Source organism: Astyanax mexicanus, chromosome 22 (assembly GCF_023375975.1).
Source record: "Astyanax mexicanus isolate ESR-SI-001 chromosome 22, AstMex3_surface, whole genome shotgun sequence".
Lineage (NCBI taxonomy): Eukaryota > Metazoa > Chordata > Actinopteri > Characiformes > Acestrorhamphidae > Astyanax > Astyanax mexicanus.
Window position 1 is genome coordinate 35,318,903 of NC_064429.1, and position 24,927 is coordinate 35,343,829.

The 24,927-nt window shown below is 37.6% G+C and overlaps 3 protein-coding genes across 7 annotated transcripts in view; 2 read left to right on the forward strand and 1 right to left on the reverse strand.

Moving 5' to 3' along the window:
- The window catches only part of htr7c (5-hydroxytryptamine (serotonin) receptor 7c), a 46,937-nt gene extending 42,271 nt beyond the window's left edge, over positions 1–4,666 (reverse strand). Inside the window, exon 1 of the mRNA XM_007234168.3 lies at positions 4,263–4,666. Within this exon, the coding sequence (XP_007234230.1) occupies positions 4,263–4,612 (350 nt within the window). The 5' untranslated portion in view covers positions 4,613–4,666. The remainder of the gene's footprint in view (positions 1–4,262) is intronic.
- galnt9 (polypeptide N-acetylgalactosaminyltransferase 9) overlaps positions 1–24,927 on the forward strand; it is a 334,018-nt gene that overhangs the window by 231,170 nt on the left and 77,921 nt on the right. The window lies entirely within an intron of this gene.
- The window catches only part of piwil2 (piwi-like RNA-mediated gene silencing 2), a 46,284-nt gene continuing 38,021 nt past the window's right edge, over positions 16,665–24,927 (forward strand). For 2 of the 5 annotated variants that reach the window (XM_049470568.1, XM_049470570.1), the window contains exons 1-6: positions 16,665–16,778; positions 18,529–18,804; positions 18,903–19,142; positions 20,244–20,471; positions 22,331–22,427; positions 23,421–23,538. In XM_049470568.1, the coding sequence (XP_049326525.1) occupies positions 18,568–18,804; positions 18,903–19,142; positions 20,244–20,471; positions 22,331–22,427; positions 23,421–23,538 (920 nt within the window). In that variant the 5' untranslated portion in view covers positions 16,665–16,778; positions 18,529–18,567. Of the gene's footprint in view, positions 16,779–17,924; positions 18,167–18,528; positions 18,805–18,902; positions 19,143–20,243; positions 20,472–22,330; positions 22,428–23,420; positions 23,539–24,927 lie in introns of those variants that run through there. The other 3 variants (XM_049470569.1, XM_049470571.1, XM_049470572.1) reach the window with 3 other exon arrangements.

Consider the following 24,927-nt stretch of genomic DNA (forward strand, 5'->3'; position numbering starts at 1 on the left):
GTTATACACACACTCTACACACACACACTATATACACACACTTTACACACACACTATATATACACACTCTACAAACACACACACACACACACTACACACAAACTATATACACACAATCTAAACACACACACTCTACACACACTGTATATACAAACACAAACACACACTATACACACACGTTATACACACACTCTACACATACACACTATATACACACACTTTACACACACACTATATATACACACTCTACAAACACACACACACACTACACACAAACTATATACACACAATCTAAACACACACACTCTACACACACTGTATATACAAACACAAACACACACTATACACACATGTTATACACACACTCTACACACACACACACACTATATACACACTCACACACACAAACATTTACACACATTGTATACACACACTAAACACACACTATATACACACATTCTAATCACACATACACACACTCTACATACACACTTACACACTCTGCATGAACACTGTACACACACACATAATACACACTCTACACATACACACACACTCTATTTACACACATCTAAACACAGACACACACACTGTACAGACACACAATCTACACACACACAGACACACAAACACACACTCTACACACATACACACTATATACACACAATCTAAACACACACACACTCTACATACATAAACACACACGCTACACACACGTTATACACACACTACACACATTCTGAATACACACTCAACACACACACACACACACACTATACATACACAAATTATACACACACACTCTACACACTTTACACACACACTAAAAGCACAAAGACTCACACTGTACACACATACACAAACTATACATAAACACACAAACACACGCTACACACACACACTATGCACACCAATCATACACACACACACTCCACACACACACAAATACACACCCTACACACACTACACAAACACACTATGCATACACTATATACAGACACTCTACACACACAAACATCTGCTGTAGAGTCCCATCTGAGAGCACACTCTACACACACACACTCTACACACACACACACACACACTCACACACACTCAGAGGGACTGGAAGTGTCAGATCCGATAAGCTCACTGTCACAGTGCATATTGACCCACTGCTGCACGGCTGTGTGTGGCACACACACACACACACTAACACACACTAACACACACACACTCACACACAGCGTAAAGTATTAAATTCTGTCCCAAGCACGAAGCTTTGCGCTAACAGCTCTCCTCCACAGCTTTAATGAAAACACTCCATTATCACACCAGCTGACGCCCCGTTTCTGCAGCAGCTTCAGGCCTCTAAATACCCTAAAAATACAGGGATCTTACCGAGTTATGCAAATATCGGCAGGTAGATATGTGAATGATTACAGGTGTGGTCTGATTAAACACTGGGTTTAACCACTAGAGGGAGTGGTAGAGTCTCAAACGCTTATTTGTCTGGCTAGTGTACCTCCTGGTGAGAGATAGAAGTATTCATTAAAAATTATTATATTATTTTATGTTTGAGTAAAATTAACATGGTTGTTTTATTCTATAAACTACAGACAACATTTCTCCCAAATTCCAAATAAAAATATTTTAGTCATTTAGAGCATTTATTTACAGAAAGTGAGAAATGGCTGAAATAACAAAAAAGATGCAGAGCTTTCAGACCTCAAATAATGCAAAGAAAACAAATTCATATTCATAAAGTTTTAAGAGTTCAGAAATCAATATTTGGTGGAATAACCCTGGTGGTTTTTTCATGCATCTTGGCATCATGTTCTCCTCCACCAGTCTTACACACTGCTTTTGGATAACTTTATGCTGCTTTACTCCTGGTGCAAAACTTCAAGCAGTTCAGTTTGGTTTGATGGTTTGTGATCATCCATCTTCCTCTTGATTATATTCCAGAGGTTTTTAATTTGCTAAAATCAAAGAAACTCATCACTTTTAAGTGCTCTCTTTTTTTTCCAGAGATTTTTTGTCATTGAGTTTATGTATATAGAACCTGTGCAACAAACCCATAGAAGAACACTTGTTAAAGCTGCTTAATAAATAAACAGGTGTCCAGGTGTTGCGCCTGCAGGTACTGAAGCTCACCTGTCCAATCCGATAACCCAAAGAGTTCTGATGGATGAGCCCCCAAACACACACACACACAAACAGGCATCCAATATCTAAAACAGCACAACACCTGTATCCAGGTGTGCAGGGTAGCTCACCTGTCCACCCTGATAATGCAGTAATAAAGTGTCTATATGAATAAATAATGAATTCTCCAAGACTGTCATAAAAACAAAAATGCACACATAAGAAACAAATGCACTCTCACTTGGGTTAACACATGAATACACCTGTAGACAGGTGTGCAACAGCAGCTCTGGTGTCTTCTGCATCCTCACCTGCACCTCACCTCCACCTGTCCACTCTATGGCTTACAGGATCATAAAGGTAAAAGGTCAAATCTGAGTCCATTTCAAAGAAAGCTACACCTATTCTCAGGTGAGCACCTGACTACCAATATAGAGTGAGCCCTCCCAGCTATGATAATCCAGGTAAATAGGTGTTTAGCAGTACCATCTCAGGTGAGCACCCCACCTGTCCATGCTGATAACCCATAAGGTCACAAATAATCTACCGACATGCACCCAATCTATGAATAACCCAACATACATGGTTAAATCAAGGTAACACCTGTGTCAGCTTAGTGAGCACCTCACCTGTCCTCACTTGATGAACCATGGAAACAGTTACCCCCAATCTATCAATATGAAAGCAAGCAACACCTGTGCTCAGGTGCTTAACAGCTCAGGTGAGCACCTCATCTGTCCACACTGATGACCCTGTATCCAGGCGAGCATCTGTTTCAGCTCAGGTGACTTTAAGGGAAACCATAACCAACAATCTATCAATAACCCAAACCCATAAGTAAAAGCAAACTACAAGTTTCCTCAGGTGTATCCAGGTGTTCAGCAGCTCAGGTGACCCGGAGAATTATTATAAGTGTATGAGTGACCCCCACCTCCACCTCAGCAGTGATACACACAAACATGTTATGGTAAAACCAGGTAAAACCTTTTGTCCAGGTGAGCATCAATGTCAGCTTAGGTGAGCATCTCACCTGTCCATATTGATAATCCTGAGAGACACAGTAATTAACCCTCAATCTATCAAAAGCACACACCCACAATATGAAAGCATGTTCTACCTGTGCTCAGGTGTTTAGGTGTAACACATGTATCCAGGGGGTTTTCAATAAAAAATATTGAGAAAAACAAATACATAGAAGGTTAAATCCAGGTAAATCTTTTGTCCAGGGAAGCATCAGTGTCATCTCAGTTGAGCACTTCACCTGTCCACAATGTTTCCATGGAAACATTAACCTCCAACCTTTCAAAAGCACAATGTGAAAACTGTAATAAACACATAGGTACATGTTAGGTTAAAAACAAGTAAAAAGTGTCTGAGTGTTTTTTTAATAATTAAACCAGGATAAACAAAGACATGTACAGTTCAACCAGGTAAAACCTTTGTCCAGGTGAGCATCAGCTTAATTAAGCACCTCACCTGCCCCACTAAGGAACATATTAACCCTCAATATATCAAAAGCACACTCCCACAAAACTCCCAAAAGCGAGTTACACCTGTGCTCACATGTATCCAGCTATTTAGCAGCTCAGGTAAGCACCTCACCTGTCCAAACTTAAACCATGGAAATGTTAACCCCCAATCTATCATAAACACTCAATAAATAAACTGTGATAAACAAATACATTAAAGATTAAATCCAGATAAAATCTTTGTTCAGGTGAGCATCTCACCTGTCCAAATTGATAATCCTGAGAGACACATCAACCCTTAATCTATCAAAAGCACACTCCCACAAAAACTCTTGAAAAAACTGTGCTCAGGTGTATCCAGGTGTTCAGGCACTCAGGTAAGCACTTTACCTGTCCACCCTTAATAAACCTTGGAAACAATAACCCCCAACATTAATTCTTAATCTATCAAAATCCACTCCTACAAAAACTCCCAAAAGTGCTCATGTGTATCCAGGTGTTCAGCAGCTCAGGTAAGCACCTCACCTGTCCACACTTGATGAACCATTGAAACATTAACCCCCCAATTTCTCAAAAACACACTCCCACAAAAAACTCTCAAAAGTGAGTTACACCTGTGCTCAGGTGTATTCAGGTGTTCAGCAGCAGCTCAGGTAAGCACCTCACCTGTCCACGCTGATGACACAGAGGGTCATGATGGAGGCGGTGCAGCACATGACGTCCATGGCGATGAAGATGTTGCAGAAGACCTGTCCGAAGAGCCACTGTCCGCCGGTCAGGTCGGTGACGATGGCGAAGGGCATGACCACGGTGGCCACGCTGAGGTCCGCCGCCGCGAGCGACACCAGCAGGTAGTTGGAGGGCTGCCGGAGCTTCTTCACCACGCACACCGCGATCACCACGAGCGCGTTCCCCATCACCGTCAGCGCCGACACGCAGCCCAGGCACACGCCGATCACCACGCGCTCCAGCGCGCCGAACACCAGCGGCTCCTCCGCGCACGAGGCGTTCCGCATGGCTGCGCGCGCGCTGTCCGCTCGGGCTCCTCTCCGCTCCGCTCAGCACTGCGCTCTAACTGCACGCGCTTCGAGAGCGCCGGGGACACGCGCGCGCGCACTAACGCGCGCACACACACACACACAGAGAGAGAGAGAGAGAGAGAGAGAGAGAGAGAGAGAGAGAGAGAGAAAGAAAGAAGGAAACACAGAGAGAGAGAGAGATGGAGAAAGAAGAAAGAGAGAGAGAGTGAGAGAAGAGAGGAAACAGAGAGAGTGAGAAATAAAGATGGAAACGGAGAGAGAGAGAAAGAGGAAGAAGGAAACAGAGCGATAGAAGTCTAACAGTGATAGACAGATAAATAAAGCATCGCATCAAAGATTGGATTCTATTATAATTATTAGTGATTATTTGATTATTGGTAATTATATTATTGCTGATAAAAATCAATTACATTTAAATAACACCCCGTCTTTCTCTTTTTCTTTTTTTATTTCTGTCAGTTTATCTTCAAAACATCTCTCTTTTCACTTATCCAATTTCTCTCTCGTCTTCCTTTTCATATCCCTTATTTTCTGTTTTTGCCTTCACTCATCTGTTTCTCTCACTTTTTTTGCCTCTCTCACTCTTTTACTTTTCATCCTCTCTTTCTTTCCTCTATATATATCCTGTAGTTTATATTTTTCTTCTACCCTCCCCTTTATTTTTCACTCTTTCTGTTTTTCCTGTCTTTTGTCTTTTTCTATTATTTTCATTGTATCTGTTCCTCTTCTCTTTTTTGTCTGTCTCTCACTTCTTTTCTTTACCTACATTTTCTCTGTTTTTGCTTTTGCACATCTTTCTTTCCCTTCTCGCCTTTGCATTTCTCACTCTTTTACATTTTCTTCCTCTAATTTTCTTTCTCTTTACTTCTATTTTTCTATATCTCATTCCCTCTCATCCCTTTTTCTATTTATTTCTGATAATAATCTAAATAAATGATGAATCAATTAATGCTGTTGTTGAGTTTAGTTCATTTTAGTTTAATTTTAATCTGAACCAGAGTGAACACTGGTCTGAACATTGGGCTACCTCGGTTTAGTTTCACTCTAGTTTTATTGATTTGCTGGTTAGAATAACACGTAATAAACAGAGCTTTTCAGGTGGAGTTTAACAGATTTATCCTGATAGAGTATAAACTCTGGTGAGGGTGTTTAACTGAATTATATTAAGCATTTGTATGGGCAGTAGCTTCAGCCATTGATTACAAAACAATCAGAAATGTGTGAAAAAGGTCTATACTTTGTTCATTTTAAATTCAGACAAATAAAAAAAAATTCTGTTTGGATGTATTTTTTTATTAACTTTAGTAATTGTTAAGAGTAACTGTGTACAGCCCTCCTCTTCGCGCTCCTCATTATGAAGACAGACGTATTTGCATTTTCCGCTTAGGCTCAAATTAATGGAGATATTTAAAGTTTAATTAAATTATGTTGGTGGAACTTAATTTAGTTGTGTTTATCAAACAAAACAATCGTATTATTTCTTTTGTTGGGATTACTTAAAAAAATGCATGCAAATTGTTGCATCACTTTTTAGATAGTAAATCCAGTATATTATTTTTAGAGTGTGGAGCATCATACAGTAGCAACCATCCAAATGGTTCTTTGACAATAGTAAATCAAACAAGTATTAAAGAACCTCTCATGATCTATAAAGGTTTAAGGCTGTACTAAATAGCCTTATAAAATCATTTCTTAAGGTCATCCTTAGTAATAGGTAGATGTGTAGATAGGAGAGACACTTTAATTAGTTTCTGACTTTTAATTTGCACCTTAACTTTATTTATCTCTGTCATCTCTTAACTTTCTGATGATCAGACTCCTGGGGATGAATTAATCACTGTCTGGAGCGAGTAAATGAAACTGTCAGTGATGATCCTCTTTGAGAAAGTCCTTTTTCTCCTTTTTAATCTAGAACCGCATGTCTGGACCATGCCTATATATGTATATGTTTGCATTTAATGCTGAAACACTTCAATAAATCCTATAAATACTAAGGATACATTTATATGTTGGAAAGCTGTTTTAGCAATTGAAGCAAGGCTCTATCTAGCTCCCTGTTGGAGCCTCTATTCTGGATATAAGATGATATTGAAGCGGTTGGGTTTGGAGGTTCTACAGGTTCTGCATTGATCCTGAAGCACATTTACCCACATATGTTGCTACAGCTGGACCTGTAGATCCTGCTCTGCACTAGTAGGTTAAAGCTGAAGCTGCAGCATTCCAGTTTCTCCATAAATGCATTTTTTTATTGGTGATAAATATAGAGACTGGGAAGGACAACGTAAAGTGGTGCAATCTGGTGGAGACATTCCTGAAAACAGACATTCCTTTCTGTATGTGGATGAGCATTATCCTGCTGAAAAATGCTATCAGTTGGAAGCATGTCCTGCAAATTTCACTGAGCTGTTATTGTCCCTCGATTTACTACTAGGGGTGACCGACTCTCATAGGCAATGCTCCACAGATAATTCATCACATCTGCAGTTTACAGTGCGAACTCTTCAGTCCACCTCAAAGGCAGGATTGATCATCAAGTTCTTGACAGATATTCAGCTGATGATAACCTTTATAATCTTTACTGGTAAAAAAAAACATGGGTGCAAAAAAGAGGTCCTTGTCTCCGCCCATGTCTTTAGTGCTCCCAACTGTTTCAATTTGTAGCTCTGGCCCCTTATTAGTGATCCCAGGTGTTTTCCATTCACCTTGTGTATATTTAAGCCTATGTGTTTAGCATGTGCGTTTCACACCGTCAGGTTGCTGTTCCTTTGTTTTCTGTTTTGTAGTTTATTCAATGCCAATTCCATCAGTCCTGTCTCTTAATGTATCTTGTTTTGAGTTTAGTTTTTGTTTGTTTGTTAACTTGTTAACTAAATGAATATTACCTGCATTTACGCCTGCCTCGCATCCTCCCTGCTGCTACAAATCCATATGCAAATGCAGATTCATTAATTCATTTATTTTAAACGCATAATCCTCAGGTTTATGTATTCAGTATTATTAAAGTAGAATTGCTCTAAATCTAAAAAAGTATCTAAAAATAATGAGTGTATTTATTTAAATATACATTAAGTATATAGTTTGAATTCCATAATAATCAGGTCACCTTCACAAAATAAATAGCATATGTTTATTTGAATGGCATGTCATTTGTGCTTATGTAACAAAACAAATTATTTCATAGACTCTTTTAATTCAGTATAATGTTATTGATGCGTAATAACAAATTGTTCAAATCCTTGTTGATTCAACAGCTTTATTAAGAGCAAAACTTCACATTAAAAAACACATGACATGACATGAAATTACACTATATCTTAACGTTTCAGCATTTATTTTTTAATAATTATGTATTTAAATTAAAGTTTGATTTGTGTACATTTACAACAAGATCCTACATTCCAGTTTGGCAAAATTTTCAATATTAGAAAAAAAGACTACTTGAGTGAGAACAGGGTGAATCATTTTTGGCCTATATGTGCATTTATGACCCTGCTATGATTTCAGAAAATACAGAAATGAGAACGTGATGGAAGATAATTACATTCAGTAAATGTGGGGCAGAAAGGACAGTGTGTTCCCAGGCTGTTGTGGGTCAATTCTGTAAAACAACAGCTGGGTCACATCACACAATCTAAACCCTCAGCTCAGGCACATACCACACTGCTGACGCTCCAGGCTGAGGCCAACTGAACTGGATCTCGACTCGGGTCTGTGTGTGGACCACAGTGACTGGTCTGGTTTATGAGGTTTATGCAAATGTAAGGAACATCTGTGATTAATGTGAGCTTGTAATGACTAGTTCTGCATAAAGGTCAGTGATCAGTGCCAGTGTATAACTGTAAAATTCTATATAACATAAGAAATATCCCAAATATATTTTTTGTACAAGTTAATAGTCAGTAGCCAGAATGTAAATCTACCCTTTCAGTCTACAACTGATTAGCCACACCCATTATTTCTGCAACTGTTTGTCTCACTCCTTTAGCACGCACCAGTTTAGTTCCACCCATTCTGCCTACAACAGTTTAACCCTGCCTCCTTAACCTAGAACTGTTTGGTTCCAGTTCTTTAACCTATAGCATGTTAGCTCTGCCCAAACCTCCTACTGGAGTTTAGCCCCACCCATTAATCTATTATAATTTATCCCCACCCTTCAGCTAACAATTTAGTTTTTAATTTATTTTGCCTACAGCAGTTTAGCTCCACCCATTCAGCCTACAAGAATTTAGCTCCGCCCTTTTACTTAACAGTTTGTTTCAAATTATTTTGACTACAGCAGTTTAGCCCTACCCATTTAAACCACAGGAGTTTAGCGCCACCCCTTTACCTAAAAGTTTATTATTTTCATTTTAGAATTGTTGGGTTCCAGTCCTTTAGCCTACAGCAGTTTAGCTCCACCTCTTTAGCCTACAGCAGTTTAGCCCTGCCCATTCATCTACAAGAACTTAACCCCACCCCTTCCAATGACAGTATTGCCCAATTTATTCTGTCCACATCAGTTTAGCTCCACCCACTTAACCTACAGCAGGTAATTAGCTCCGCCCTTTTGGGTTACAACAGTTTAGCTCCACCTATTGTTGCCTTTAAGGAGTCTTTCAACATAGATTACTTTTAGAATATATCACAATATATAGCTAGCCTATAACACAAATTGTAAAATGAAGTATAACTTGGTTCATTAATTCTCACTGAGTATAAAAGTAAAGCTCAAATATATACAATTTTGTAAGATATAAGTTGTTTTGCACCAATATACAGTAAATGCTGTTCTTTCAAGCTCATAACATCTTGTTCAGGATACAAAACTCACTACTATATATATATATATATATATATATATATATATATATATATATATATATATATATATATATATATACATATTACAAATCAAAGTTTGAATCAGTATTTGTACTTGCATTTCAGTGTAGTTAAGCATGAATCAGTGACAGCGATAGCATTCGGTAATAGCTTTAATAATTACGTATCTGGTTAATGAATCAGGTTAAACTGCACCTGAACAGCCATTTATCTTAAACATGAGAATTATTTACTGTATGATAGTAAGATTACTGTGTTTTTTACACTTGCTGAAACAAACTGTACCAAGAATGCAAACAAATCAAACACTGATTTAAACAGAATAACGAGTTCTGCTGTGAAAACTATAAATACATGGAGATGTTTGTGAAGATTGCTGACAGTAAACAAGCCGTCTTATTTGTAGAGAGATCAGGGCTTCAGCATGAGCAGTTATTATATTTTTCTGTGTTTATGGTCACTTCTCGAGAAAACGCTGAGGCGTAAGTTACTGAGCAATCAGTGCGGAAGAGTGAGTCATTAGATTAGCTACTCCTGCAGAAATCAGCCGGACAGACGAGCCCGACAAAACACAACAAGCTGGAGGGAACGAGCTCGGCTCCACAGACGCAGGTTAATGATACATTTAATTCTAAACCGACCATAATGAAAGGGTTTAAACAACACAATCAGATGGCATTGTGGACTCCCTGTGGGCTATCAGAGCGAAACAAGCTAATACCGGCCATTCTGCAGGAGATTTACACTTACTTTATAATCAAAATACAGTGCAGTCAATCTGTAAACTGTTAAAACTGAGAACAGGCTGGAGTTAATAGGTTTTAAATTAGGCCTGAGGGTGGAGTTAGTGTCAAATATAGTTGGTACATTAATAAAACAACACAAACCAAAGCAATTCAACTCTTAAACATCTTTACTTGTGTTTAAAACTGCTGTATACAGCAGTTTAGTCCCACCCACTAAGTATATAATAAAGACTGGCTCCACCTATTTAAGACACTCCCATTTAGATTCAAGAAACCCATTCATTCTACAGTAATTTAGCTCCAACGATTACATTTTTAGAACTTTTTTAAGCCCCACTAATGTATCCTATAGCAATTAAGCCACACCTATTCTGCTAAATTCAGTTAATTAACTCCACCCACTAACCCTACAGCAGTTTAGCTCCACCCATTTAGCCTACAACAGTTCAGCTCCAGCCATTTAATCTACAGCAGTTTAGCCCCACCCATTCAATCTACAGCAATTTAGCCCCACCCATTCAATCTACAGCAATTTAGCCCCACCCATTCAATCTACAGCAATTTAGCCCCACCCATTCAATCTATAGCAGTTTAGCCCCACCTATTCAATCTACAGCAAATTTAGCCACAACCATTCAATAAATAGGAATTTAGCTCCACCCATTCAAACTACAGCAGTTTAGCTCCACTTATTTAACCTACAACAAATTAGCCCCACCCATTCAGTTTACAGCAATTTAGCCACACCCATTCAATCTACAGCAATTTAGCCACACCCATTCAATCTATAGCTGTTTAGCTCCACCCATTCAATTTACAGCAGTTTAGTTCCATCCATTCAATCTACAGCAATTTAGCCACACCCACTTAATCTACAGCCATTTAGCCACACCTTTTCAATTTATAGGAAATTTTAAACACACCCATTTAACGTACAGAAGTTTAGCTCCACCCATTTAATCTAGTCACACCCATTCAACCTATAGGAATTTAGCCACACCCATTTCATCTATAGCTGTTTAGCTCCACCTGTTCAATTTACAGCAATTTAGCACCACCCATTCAGCCTACAGCAAATTAGTCACACCCATTCAGCCTACAGCAAATTAGTCACACCCATTCAGCCTACAGTAGTTTAGCCCTGCCTATTCAATTTAGATGTATTTAACTCCAGGTGTATGCTAGTATACATATTGTATTGTATTGTAATACTGTATAATTTATGTATTTTATTTTAGATTATCATAAGGCTGCTTTACACTTTAAAACACAACAACAAAACAGGGCCCACAGAAAATCAGAGCATCTCCAAGCCTTTCATCATCTCCATCTCCACTAACTGATGGTGCTCCACACGCAGCTGGACCAGCAACAGCTGAGCGGCTAATTGTGTAATTACTTATGGTCCATTTAAATGAGGGGGGTGTATTAGAATAGGCTGTGATCACTTTACGCATACAAACATCCTGCGATTAAAGCGGAACATCCAGCACTTCAGTTCGCAGTCAGCGGGAGCGTTTACATGCACATCATAATCTGATCAAGATCACAGATAATCAGATTGAGGAATTAATCCATTCAGCACATTTAATACCAGCCACTCAATAATCTGATAGTGAGAAAACTCAGAGGCTACATGAGTCACTCAGTAATCAGATTTCTCTCTAAATATACAACCTGCACCTTTACAGTTGCTTAGCAACTCGCCCATAAAGTCGCCAAAGCTCGGCACGTGAGGAAACGGACAAACTTTTCACCACGGTTTTATCATTAAAGCAGCAGTCCCTAAGATTTTTCCTGTTTTTTTTTTTTTTTTTAAGCAAAAGTATTCCTGAAGTATGAGGGCGAAATATTCTAGTAATGTTATCAGTCATCATTGCAATGTTTAATAAAATAATTCTAAAATCAGTCAAAATGGTCTGGTAGGTTTGTTAGATGTACAAACCAGAGCAATCTATTTAACTGTATTTATATTAAACTGCTTTTAAAGTATTAGTCTTCCACATGTTAGGCACAATTACACATTCTCACCACAGAGGGCTCCAAATCGACAAAACAAACGTACTGGCACTTTAACACTGTGGTGCCCTGGCTTACACCCTGTGCAAGGCACGTCATGATGATGCTCATTGCTATCTTACACCCACCCTCCTTTTGGTGTATTGCTATCTTGGTAACTGAAAAGACAGATGTCAACAGTCAGACGGATTGTGATGGTATGTTGACAGTGTACAGTATATGTATAAATGTATAAACTTAACTAATATTTTATGTTGTGATAGTATACAGTACTCTTGAAATTTAATTAAATATATTTTAAGTCTTTTTGCAAATTTACCCTGTAATGTTATGTATATTATTTTGGGGCCGCCTCACCCAGTCCAATCAATCTGTGAGTTTAAGTTTTAATGATGGGTGATTAGTTTAGATTAGCCATTAGCTATTGCAGCTCACCCCATCCCAAAGATAAAAGCAAAAATAAAGCATTTAAAAATGTTAAATATATGAGTTCACATGTTACAGTTTTTTACAGTTGCTATCATGCTTTTGTGCAATCTGTAATCACATTTTCAAAACTCTAACTACGCTTAACACAACATCTGTCTGTTGTGGACTAAACTGCTCATACAATTCATGTTTAAACATGCTTACATCTGGATCTTAGCATTAGACGTAACCAGGTGCTGTCAGTGATAATAATATTTACTCTACAGATAAAGTACAGATAACCAACATTTCTACTTAAGCAACGTGACAAAGTATTTGTTCTTCCTTATTTGACACCTCTGGAAAGGAATAGTCGTTCCAGGATAAGAGAGAGGGAGAGGAATAAGAGTGTGTGGTGATGTTCAAATAAAAATAAGGATTATCTTTGTATTTGTGTATTTTAATTTTGCACATATGGAACTAAGGCATTTAGAATAACATTTTTGCAGAGTTTGACAACAATGTCATCTCCATAGCATTTGTTTTTTTACTGAATGAATGACACAGACTATTTTTTGTCTACACTGTATATGATGAAACATGTTGCACATATTTGAAACTCAAGTAAATATTTTTTATAAAGCTTTATATATATATATATATATATATATATATATATATATATATAACACATAATGCTGTTTCTGTAATGCCACTAGATTTTATTATTTTGACAGTGGTTGCACAGTGATTGACTATACGTAGCTCTGGAACAGAGAACATGCGTTAGTGTTTTGAAAGAATTAGTTGAATCAGTTGCTTTTTTTGCAGGAAATCAACTATTCGGTTTATTGTATGAGGTGTGTGTGTTGCTGTATTTAGATTTTAGAAAAAGTGTCTAAAGTACTGGTAAACGCTTGTTATCAGTTTGTAAAAAAAAAACTGTGAGCACATTTCAATCCATAATTGTTTATGGATGAGAGTGTGTTGTACAGTGATGAAAAACGCTGTAAAAACACATGAGCAGGTCTGTTAGAAATGAAGCAGCTCTGATTTCTATGCGCTCGACCTGCTGCAGATGTAAATGCTCTAAAATTAAATCTGACATTTAACCTGGTGGTCATTATTCCATTTCCAGAACAATGAAAACTGAGTCACCGGTCGGTGTCTGGAGGAGCGCAGTGCGGCGGTGGTGCAGGCGACCTGCAGCGGGGGGCAAAAATAACGTTAATTCACCTTGGCAACCGCACAGAGCCCGGAGTTTAAGCGCGGACCCGGAGCATATGTTAGAACACGGGATGGGTTTAATACAGAACTCCGGGGACCGGGACGTGTCAGCGGAACGAGCCTCGTTCCCGGGAAGTTAAAAAGCCCCTTTAGTGTGTTTAAATTTTTTAAAGGAGGCGTGGTTAAGAGCATTGTGGCCCGGTGTAGGAGTCACAACATGTGTAGGCCGGGGCACAGTGACTCACCTGGCCCGGTGCCAGCGGGTCGTGAGCTGGTTTCTGGACCGACGCTACCTGCAGAGCATGCTTAATTAGAGCGGCGAATTCGGGCCTGTTTAAGACAGTGTGTGTCGGTAACTAAACCCTTTAAACCCTAAAACGTGAAATAAGCGTTACACTAATCATAACACTCAACCATCGACATGGGGTACCACATTAACCACTTAGCAACACCTGAGCAATTTTCTGAAGTGTTTGCATGTATGAATAGTCATGAGCAAGGGCGAAAATCCTATCATCTCTTCCCCTCCACTTCTATACAGGACTAAAGCAGTGTTATACCGGATAACCGGAGAAACAGCTCACATGGCATTCATTCATACTAGAGACACAACTAGACAACTAAAGATGAAATAAGACCTTTAAATGGCATTAAAAGTAAAAGTCTTCCACATGCTAGGTGTAATTACACGTTCTCACCATAGAGGGCTCCAAATAGGCAAAACTAACATTGTTTAAACCATAGCAACCATTTGGGATACCGCTGCTGTTTCCGGCAATTTTAGCATACAAATAGAGTTCACCTACCAACATCACAGAAGACACCTGTGATACTATGGCAACCACGTGGGAAACCATAGTAAACATCTAGAAATCTATAAACACCCAGCAAGCATTACACACTTAGCATAGAAACATAGAAACCACCTAACAACACCATAGCAACTCATTGAGAAACCATAGCAACCCCTTGGGAAAATCATAGCAACTATCTATCAACACTCTAGAAACCACTACACACTTACCATAGCAACGACTTAACAACACCAATAACAACCACCCCGCAATACCAGAGCACCCTCCTGGGATACCAAAGCAGCTATATCAACATGTATCAGTTACTTCTCAGTATTATGGCAAAAACCTAGCAACTGTCTAGCAGTCACTTGGGATATACCCTTTAGCATTTCCTTAGCAACACCATAGCGACCATCTGGCAATACCATAAAAGGCACCCAGAATGTTATTGCAACCATGTAGCAACAGCCTAGCAACTGTCAGGACATGGAACTTACTTTATTAGTGCAACCATCCTGCATTCTGTAAATGCACTAGTTTATCATATATAGTTATTATTATTTATGTCACTTAAAAGTAAAATTAAGATTAATATTTAAGACTATTTTAATATTACACTGATGATACAGGCATTCCCAAAACTCAAGAATGTACCACGTACGGTACACTTGGCTTTATAGCTGGAGGATGGGTGGGAATTTAAAATGCAAATTACAATAAAGCCATCCAACCCCATCATCATCAAGGTCAGGTGACCCAGCACGTGATGCAGAACTGAATCATACTGTAATTAATATACTGAAGCCCGCAGGCCTGCGGCAGCTGCCACAGCTGGCACTGAGTCCGGCATGGTGAGCATTGGCTGGCGTGCGGTATCTGTATCAGTGCATAATTACTTTAATTAATCACATCCGCACCCGGGTTAACCATCTTACGGGCTGAGTGATATTTAGTGCCGAAATGTTAATTGGGCTATTCGCCAGGTATCCGGATGAGCGGTGAGATTCTGGGACCACTGACATCATTAAAAATGACTTTCTTTTATGTGTTGATCACTGAATTTGATTTAAATAGACAATTAAGTTAATTTTCTAACATTTATTTCTAATTTTATAGGCCAATTACCCCATCCACGCACTACAACTCCCCATATCACACTCTCTCTCGGACTCCGGCAGCTGATGGAGTAACAGCATGACCTACTGTACTCTCTCTCTCAGACTCCGTCTGCTGATTGAGAAGCAACATGACTCGGGATTATAACCACTCGGACCCCATATTCAGTTAAAATTTCAATGGGACATGTTATACCTGTTTGTACATGTTAGAATAGGTTGATTGTCTGTACAAAACATGTTCATAAAATTCTTTACACAAAATCATTATTAATAAAAAATATGTTTTCGTTCATTAAATGCAGAGAGTGTTAAAGTGGCAGTGAACTACGAATTAAGCAAATGTATAAGATAAACGTTTTTTATGTAATCGTAAAATATGTAACTAAAAAATAAAGCTTATTATTTTTACATTATTCTTTTTTTTAAGTTGTTTTAAGGTTTTCCATCTTCAACCTTAAAAGTGCAATGCATCCAAAATATGAACAATTATGCATTTTTAGGGTTTTCTTATTTTTCTAATTATAATTATTACCCAGATAGCAAAAGAACATTAAATCAAGATTAATATTTCCTTTGCTAATGTAATTAAACAATGATCTCCTAATAAGTATTATTTAAGTGTCTCTGAATTAAAATATTCTAATATTCAAAAATTGTTAGCTGGCTCAGCCCAATCATTAAAATTCTTATTTTATTTAAATATCAGAAAAAAAATCTTTTTTTTTAAGATTGTTGTTTTTCATCTTCAATTATTATTATTATTATTATTATTATTATTATTATTATTATTATTATTATTATTATTATTATTATTATTATTATTATTATGCTGAGTAGTGTAATTAACTGATCACGTGACGCGCTAATGGCCGTTTCCAGAACCGGACTGAGGCGGTTACAGCAGGTGGGCGGTTGACGGCGACAGAGGAGGGGAGACGTGGAGAAAATCACAATTTAAAGTAAAATAATTCCCTCCATATCGGTTGAAATGAGCCTGAAATAAAAGGTAACAGCACTAACACATTTTATATGCTGGTATTTTGGTCGGCTGTCCGTTTTTAAACTGTTTTTGGGTGAAGTTTTAATGGCAGGTGTCGCTAAATTGGCCAGAGTTCACTGGAGTTCTCGGTAGCTAGCTAGTTAGTTAGCTTAGCTAGTTAGTTAGCTAAGCTAAGCCAAGCTAGGTTTGTCAGGTTGGGTACGGTCAGTTACAGTTCGGTTTTCTGCTGTTTATTAAACATTTAAGGCATTTTAGTTCATATATAATTTTGTTAAGACCCAATAGGACCTAAATATCGATGTTTTCATCGTGTTGTGAGAATAGAAAATGGTTTAGACGCCAAAAAGTGCACGTTTCTTCTCAGAAATTCGTAGCGCGAGGCATGTCCGATATTTTATCACATTTTACCTTATTTTTTGTTCTATTATTCAAGTGATAATCGTTAGAACTAAATTATATGTATTTTGAGTCGTGTTAAACTTCTGCTTGTTTTATTATCTGGATTAGCTGGCTGTTCCTTTTCTTTAAAACATACAACTTTACGTTATTCCAAGAAGTCGAATTTCCGGTCCACCTTAAATAGCGCGCGGTGCTTAACTGGTCAATTAGTGTAATTTGGCGCCGTTTAAGGTGTAATTTAAAGTTTCATAAAACTAATAATGGGTATTAGTCTTAATGTTAACAGCTAGTTAAATTACATTACTGCTAAAACTGCTGGTTGTTTTAATATCTGGATTAGTTAGTTAACGTTAGCTGTTCATTTTCTTTAAAACAAATATTCCAACAAGTCGAATATTTCAGTCCACCTTAAAAAGCGCGCTGTGCTAAACGGGCGCATAGACATACACATACACGTCTGTGAACGGGCGATTTAATGTAAGTTAACCTGGCGCCCTTTAAGGTGGAATTGAAAGTTTCATATAAAAACTTTTCTAGTTTTAAAATAAACAGCTATAATTGTTTACTATTCAATATTAGTATCGTTAGAGATTCTAGGGGTGTATTAAATCACTGTATACTACACAATTTAATGCCTTAAAATTAATATATTATTCTGTTCAGATTTAATAGGAATTGTTTAGACACCAGTAATTACACGTTCTTTCTTCAGAAAAGCTTGAAAGTGTCATAAAACGTTTTCTAATTTTAAAAAGCACATTTAATGACATTCAGTCTAAATAAGACACCACTTAAAACTAATGAGTTTCTTTAATTTTACCAAATAAAAAAAAAAACTCTGGAATACAATCAAGAGGAAGATGGATGATCACAAGCCATCAAACCAAGCTGAACTGCTTGAATTTTTGCACCAGGAGTAAAGCAACATAAAGTTATCCAAAAGCAGTGTGTAAGACTGGTGGAGGAGAACATGATGCCAAGATGCATGAAAACATGTAAATGTGATTGAAAACCATTTATTATTATAACCATAATATTGATTTCTGAACTCTTAAAACTTTATGAATATGAACTTGTTTTATTCTTTGCATTATTTGAGGTCTGAAAGCTCTGCATCTTTTTTTTTTTTGTATTTCAGCCATCTCTCATTTTCTGCAAATAAATGCTCTAAATGACAATATTTTTATTTGGAATTTGGGAGAAATGTTGTCTGTAGTTTATAGAATAATACAGCAATTTTCCAATTTTGTCCATTTTACTCGAACATACACCTATAAATAGCAAAATCAGAGGAACTGATTCAGAAACTGAAGTGATCTCTTATTTTTTCTATTGCATTAATGTAAATGATTTCCAGGTTGCTGTTGAAAGAGAACAGGAGCTCCAATCAGAAGAAATGGATCCAAACAGACCCCCTGTACCTCCCGGGGCAGCCCGAATGCCCTGGCTCCCTCCGGCTGCAGGTCGTGGGTTTATGATTGATCCACCTCCGTTAGGTCGAGCCCGAGGTTTGGCCCTGGCAGCAGCAGAGCCGGAAACAGGGAGAGGAAGAGGAAGAGCTTCTGCTGCAGCTTCTGAACCTCCAGTGTCTCCGTTTGGGAGAGGGATTTCACTCCCAGTTCCTGAGGCTCAGGTAGTGCTGATCTTTAGGATTGCAGCATTTCTACTTAAGCCATGGATAAGGTATAAGGTATAAATTATTAACCATATTTTTCCTTACCCATCGCTCAGGTTGGCATTGCGAGGGGCATGCTGCCTCCAGTAGAGGAGAAGGGTCTCGGGAGAGCCAGAGGGTCTCTCTCTACTTCTCTTGAACCTCAGGTCGGAATGGGTAGAGGGGCGTCTTTGTTTATGGAGCCTTTGGCAGAGCCGGTTCCTCCAGTTAAAAGTCAGATGCTGCAGTTACCTGAAGCCGTATCTGGTCTTCAGGAAGAAAGAGTGGAAGAGAAGAAGACGCCTGAGAAGTTTGAGGTGAGTGAGGGTAAGGTAGACAAACCAGATCTTGACTACAGAAGTCCAGATGTACCCTAGAGGTGTGCCATATCGTATCGTACACAATAAAATCGCCAACATTTTTGAATATCGAGAGCGATATTATACCCTGAAATATCGTGCAAAATCACACCATCCTAATTAACACATCGGGGTACTACTTTTTTGTTGTTTTTAGCAAAAAACAAATTAACACTTCTGATTACCCAACACGTCTGATTATATCTGTCCAGTATCGTTTTTTTTTTACTTTAATTCTGAATATTCTGAGATATTTAGAGTGCATTATTATTAGTATCATTACATTCTGGTTCGTTGACATCTGTTACAAATCTGATAAAATTACTGTATTTTTTAATATCTCAGTTACGGATGTGCTGTAAAATATCGTATACAATAATAAAATGTAATTACATTTTTTTGCAGTAGTTTATTCTTGAAATAATTTTTAAATTCAGTGTTTTGTCATATCTCCAAGAGTATCGTTATCTCGAAAATACCATGAAATATCTTGATATTATTTTAGGGCCATATCGCCCACCTCTACTCTATGGTATTTAGTAGTGATTCTAAGGAAAAAAAAATATATATTCAGTATTATCAGTTTCGCTAATTACTCCAGCAGATCTTAATATAACAGACTAACTTATTTGTCACAACTAAAATCCTTTAATTTTCCCAAAAATCGTCAGTGTGCCTTATAATCTGGTGTGCCTTATATATGGGTCTATCAGGTCAGGCGGTAAAGCCACTTCACTGAAGTACAGAGTTATACAGGAGTTTCAGTAAAGTTTCTCCATCACAGAGACTGGAGCAATATTAGCATTAGCCAGTAACCATGCTAAGCGCTAGCTCTGTCGCCATTCAGAGGTGAGTATATCGGCCTGTAGCAGGTGAGCAAAAGTGGATTTTAGCAAAAGGAAACCTTTAATATGCAGAATAACATTCTGGATTATAATATTAGTAATTTTGTCAGATATGCATTCATATTAAAGCTGTGACCTTTATTTAGATGATTAACGTCTAAAACAATGTCTATCAGTGAATTATTGACCATATTTTTCTTTACCCATCGCTCAGGTTGGCATTGCGAGGGGCATGCTGCCTCCAGTGGAGCAGAAGGGTCTCGGGAGAGCCAGAGGGTCTCTCTTTACTTCTCTTGAACCTCAGGTCGGAATGGGTAGAGGGGCGTCTCTGTTTATGGAGCCTTTGGCAGAGCCGGTTCCTCCAGTTAAAAGTCAGATGCTGCAGTTACCTGAAGCCGTACCTGGTTTTGTGGAAGAGAAGAAGACTCCTGAGAAAACTGAGGTGAGTGAGTGTGAGGTAGAAAACCAGATGTAAACCACAGACTCCAGATGTACCCTACTGTAGCAAGTATTGATTTTAAGGAGAAAGAACAATATGCAGTGTTAATAGTATTATCCTTTAATTTTCCAAAAATTGTCAATTCGCCTTATGTATGAATTTTATCAGGTCAGGTATTAAGGAGCAGTAAAGCCACTCCGCTGAAGTACAGAGTTATACAGGAGTTTTAGTTTAGTTCTCCAGCACCAAGACTGGAGCAGTATTAGCATTGGACGCTAACCGTGCTAAACACTAGCTCTTTCGCCATTCAGAGGTGAGTATATCGGACAGTAGCCTGCACGTTTACTGTGTTAAAACAAGCTACGTGGGACAAACTTGCTAGCTAATATCACCCTGGCTTACAGGAACACTCAGGGTTTCTCAGTGTAGTGCTAGCGGTTAGCCGCTAATGCTAAAGCTGCTGCACCCAGCCTTTGTAAAAGTCTGGAAATCTAAGCTTACTCGAAGTAAATGGAAGGGCTTTACTCACCCAAATGAACAGTTTTCAAGAGAGAAATTTGTGTAGATTAACTTTAAGCACTTGAAAAAGGTTTATTTAAGAATTACGGTCGTATTTACTTAGCTTATCTTTACTTAACCCAGCGAAGAGACCTGCTGAACTAGAAGGAAAACATGGTGACACCCCTGTTCTTTACTAGTGTTGCATAATGTGCCTTATAATCTGGTGCACCTTATATTGCAGAAAATGCGGTGACTAAAGGAAGAGAGCCAGAAGGTAAAATAATCCTATCCAGACAGGATTAGTTTTTCAGGGGGACGTCTGTAAAAAAAAATGTATATATATTTCACACTTCTACTTAGTGATAAAACTCGTACATCCGGACTGCAATTGAAAAAACAGGAGGACCAGTGAGGTGTTTTTATTTATTTTTTTATTTTTTGGCTTTCTCGATTATGTGATATCATGTTTAGTAGCTTCTCCATTTCCACTCGCTGTTGTGTTTTAACGTGAATCTCCGTAGAAGCAAGCATTCAAAGTGTACAGTAATTATGGTGCGCGGCAGTGGACAAATAGCTATTTTATTAAACGTGAGGAGACGAAACTTAGAGATGTGCGTCCGGACAGGACTAAAATTACCAGAGGAGTTCAGAGAAAAACAGTAGATAATTCAGCCTATAATTTTCTCAGAGGACGTCTGAGAGAAACACAGACATGATCATTCTGGACGGGAATAAAATCACAGAGGATAAAAAAAACCCATAAAAGGGAAAATTGCCCACAAAGGGTCAAGAAATATTTATTAGATGACTTCAGATTTTTTGTTTTTGTTGAGACATAGAAAATTATATATTATATAGCATTAAATAAACTCTATTAAAACTGTTATAAAGCTTAAGCAGTATGACCATTCATCTAATTTTGCCTGGCATTAGGGGTGGGCGATATGGTTCTAAAATAATATCACGATATTTCAGGGTATTTTTGCGATAACGATATACTTGGCGATATAGGAAAACAGAAATAATTCATTCATTTCAGGAATATAGTATAATAGTATAACAGTATAATCATAATGTGGAAAAATAAATAATATAGCATAAAATAATATAATGCAGCAAAAAATATTGCAGAATATTTAGTGCATGCATATAAACTGCAAACTAAAACAATTATACAATAAATACACCTAAAGCTTCACAGTAAATAATAGACTACTTTTAAGACAGAACATCTCTATCACAATATGGATTTTTAATATCACGATATTTCTGTGTCACGATATATTGTATACGATATAATATTGCCCACCCCTACCTGGCGTCAGTGTGAACTAACAGCTGGTTTGTATTTTTATCCTCAGGTTGATATCCCAGATCCAGGATCATCTCTGGTGTCCATGATCAGAGAGTTGGGCATTGAGCCGAGCAAATCGTGGGGCAGAGGAGCGGCTCCTATGGGTAAGTAGTTTAGAAGATCCAGTGTTTTTAGTTTGAGTTTAGTTTATTTCTCTGCACAATTAAAAAAATATATATATATATGATAAAATGTGAATTATTTTATTTGTAGAGTGTTGTTGGCTCAACATTAAATAAAGAATATGTCTTGTGTGGTCATTTTCATAGTAAATTGAATTTATAAAAAAATAAAATAAATCTGAATTCATAGAAAATGTGCTGTATCATGACCTGTGTCATTTTTGTAGTGCTGGGTTGTACGACCAAAAATGCACATCAATGTATCTTGCAAGATTCTGATGATTTTAAGGTGTATCGGAGGAGTTTTTTTTTTTATTATATATATATAGTTTTTTGCATGACTGGGCTTAAATAGAGGTCTGTGACTTACTGTTTTATTCGTAGTACAAATAATATAAAACACTAAGGCTTTAAATTAAGGCTTTGATTTACTATTGGGTTTGCTTTGTTCCACAAAATTACACACAATATCTGAAGAAATATGACTTTATTAAAAGAAAAACAGCTGAAGAATATAAAACAATAGACCTTAAAAGAGAATGAAACAACAAAAACAAATATTTTAAATACTTTGAACATTATAAATAGACCTAAAATATGTCAAATGTAAGTACTCAAAAAATATATTTCTTAAATGTTATATTGCACACGTAAGACACAAGTTTAATGTAAATGTAAAATGTTATTATTCAAGCAATTAGAGGCTTTAAAGTATTTAAGCAGCTGTTTATCAGTTTTTTACAATTCTCTTGGTTCTCCAGTTAACAAATACATTCAGTTCAGTGTGCATTAATATTATCCTGCTACAGTATTAATATATTTACAAGGGCTATAGTTACTTATATTGCAAGGAGCAGCAGCAGCAGAAACTCCAGGAGTTCTGTTCTCATGTGTCCAAACTTCTGTCGGCTACACAAAGCCTACAAAGCAGGTGTTTCTAATAAACAGGAAACTTTTTTGTGTGTTTTATTGCAGGACGAGGTTCAGTAGGTGGATTGGCAGCAGCCCACCAGTCCCTCGTATCCTCTGTTGGATTTTCATCAGTTGGTGCAGAAGAACCCTTCCCTGAAGGGATGACACTACGTGGCACCAGGTAAAGTCTGATGCTATTTAGGGTAAAGTAGATTAAATGTAGTTTGCTATCTTACTTTTTATTTATTAATACTTTTAAGAGGATTAAATATTTATGTAAGCTATACAAAACATAAGAATCTGCTTTTTCAAAGACAGCTGTACACATGCATTTCTGGACAAGCTGTGAGGTTGTGAAGTAATGTTACAGTATTTTACATTTTCGGTATATGGTCAGTGTACTGTTTCACTTTAACTTCCTGTCTTAAATTAAAATCTGGATAGTTAATGTCTTAAATTGTCTTAAATTTACTGTAAATTTGCTGTAGGTATTACATTTTCAGATGGTGCGTTTAATGCCAGTGGGAAAGCAAATGCTAACATTAGCAGCGAGTTACTGGGGAGTGAACTAAGGTAGCATAGAACAAGCTAACACCAGCAGAGAGCTAGCTAACATTAACGGGGAGAGACCTAAGGTTAGCGGAGTTAACAAGCTAGCTAACATTAGCGGTGAGCTAGCTAAGAGCTAGCTAACATTAGCGGTGAGCTATCTAACATTACTGGGTGGAGAACTAAGGTTAGCATAGAGCAAGCTAACATTAGCGGTGAGCTATCTAACATTACTGGGGAGAGAACTATGTTTGATGGAGTTAACATTAGCAGCAAGCTAGCTTGCATACTAAAATTAGCGGTGAGTTAGCTACATTACTTGGAAGAAAATTAGGGTTAGCTAAGAGCTAGCTAACATTAGCGGTGAGCTATCTAACGTTACTGGGGAGAGAACTAAGGTTAGCTAAGAGCTAGCTATCATTAGCAGTGAGCTATCTAACATTACTGGGGAGAGAACTAAGGTTAGCTAAGAGCTAGCTAACATTAGCGGTGAGCTATCTAACATTACTGGGGAGAGAACTAAGGTTAGCTAAGAACTAGCTAACATTAGCGGTGAGCTATCTAACATTACTGGGGAGAGAACTAAGGTTAGCTAAGAGCTAGCTAACATTAGCGGTGAGCTATCTAACATTACTGGGAGGAGAACTAAGGTTAGCTAAGAGCTAGCTAACATTAGCGGAGCTAACATGTTCTGCATCACAATGAAACAAAATTGAAAAAGAAAATTGATAGGAAATGGGAAACGTTACGTTTAAATTTTTCAATACAATAAATTATTTTCTACTTAAGAAGTTATGACTACATTTTCTGACCTTAAATTATATTTATTGAGGTCTTAAAAAGGTCTTAAAACGCATTAAATTTTACTTTTAAAATGGAGCAAGAACCCTGGGTACAGATCCCTCCCTCAGACAAAGTCTGCTGGATAATCCTGCTGTGTACTGAGGTTCTCGACTAAAATGAATAAAATAATTTTAATATTTCTCTTTACATTTTCTTTACATTTTAGTTTTTATTCCGA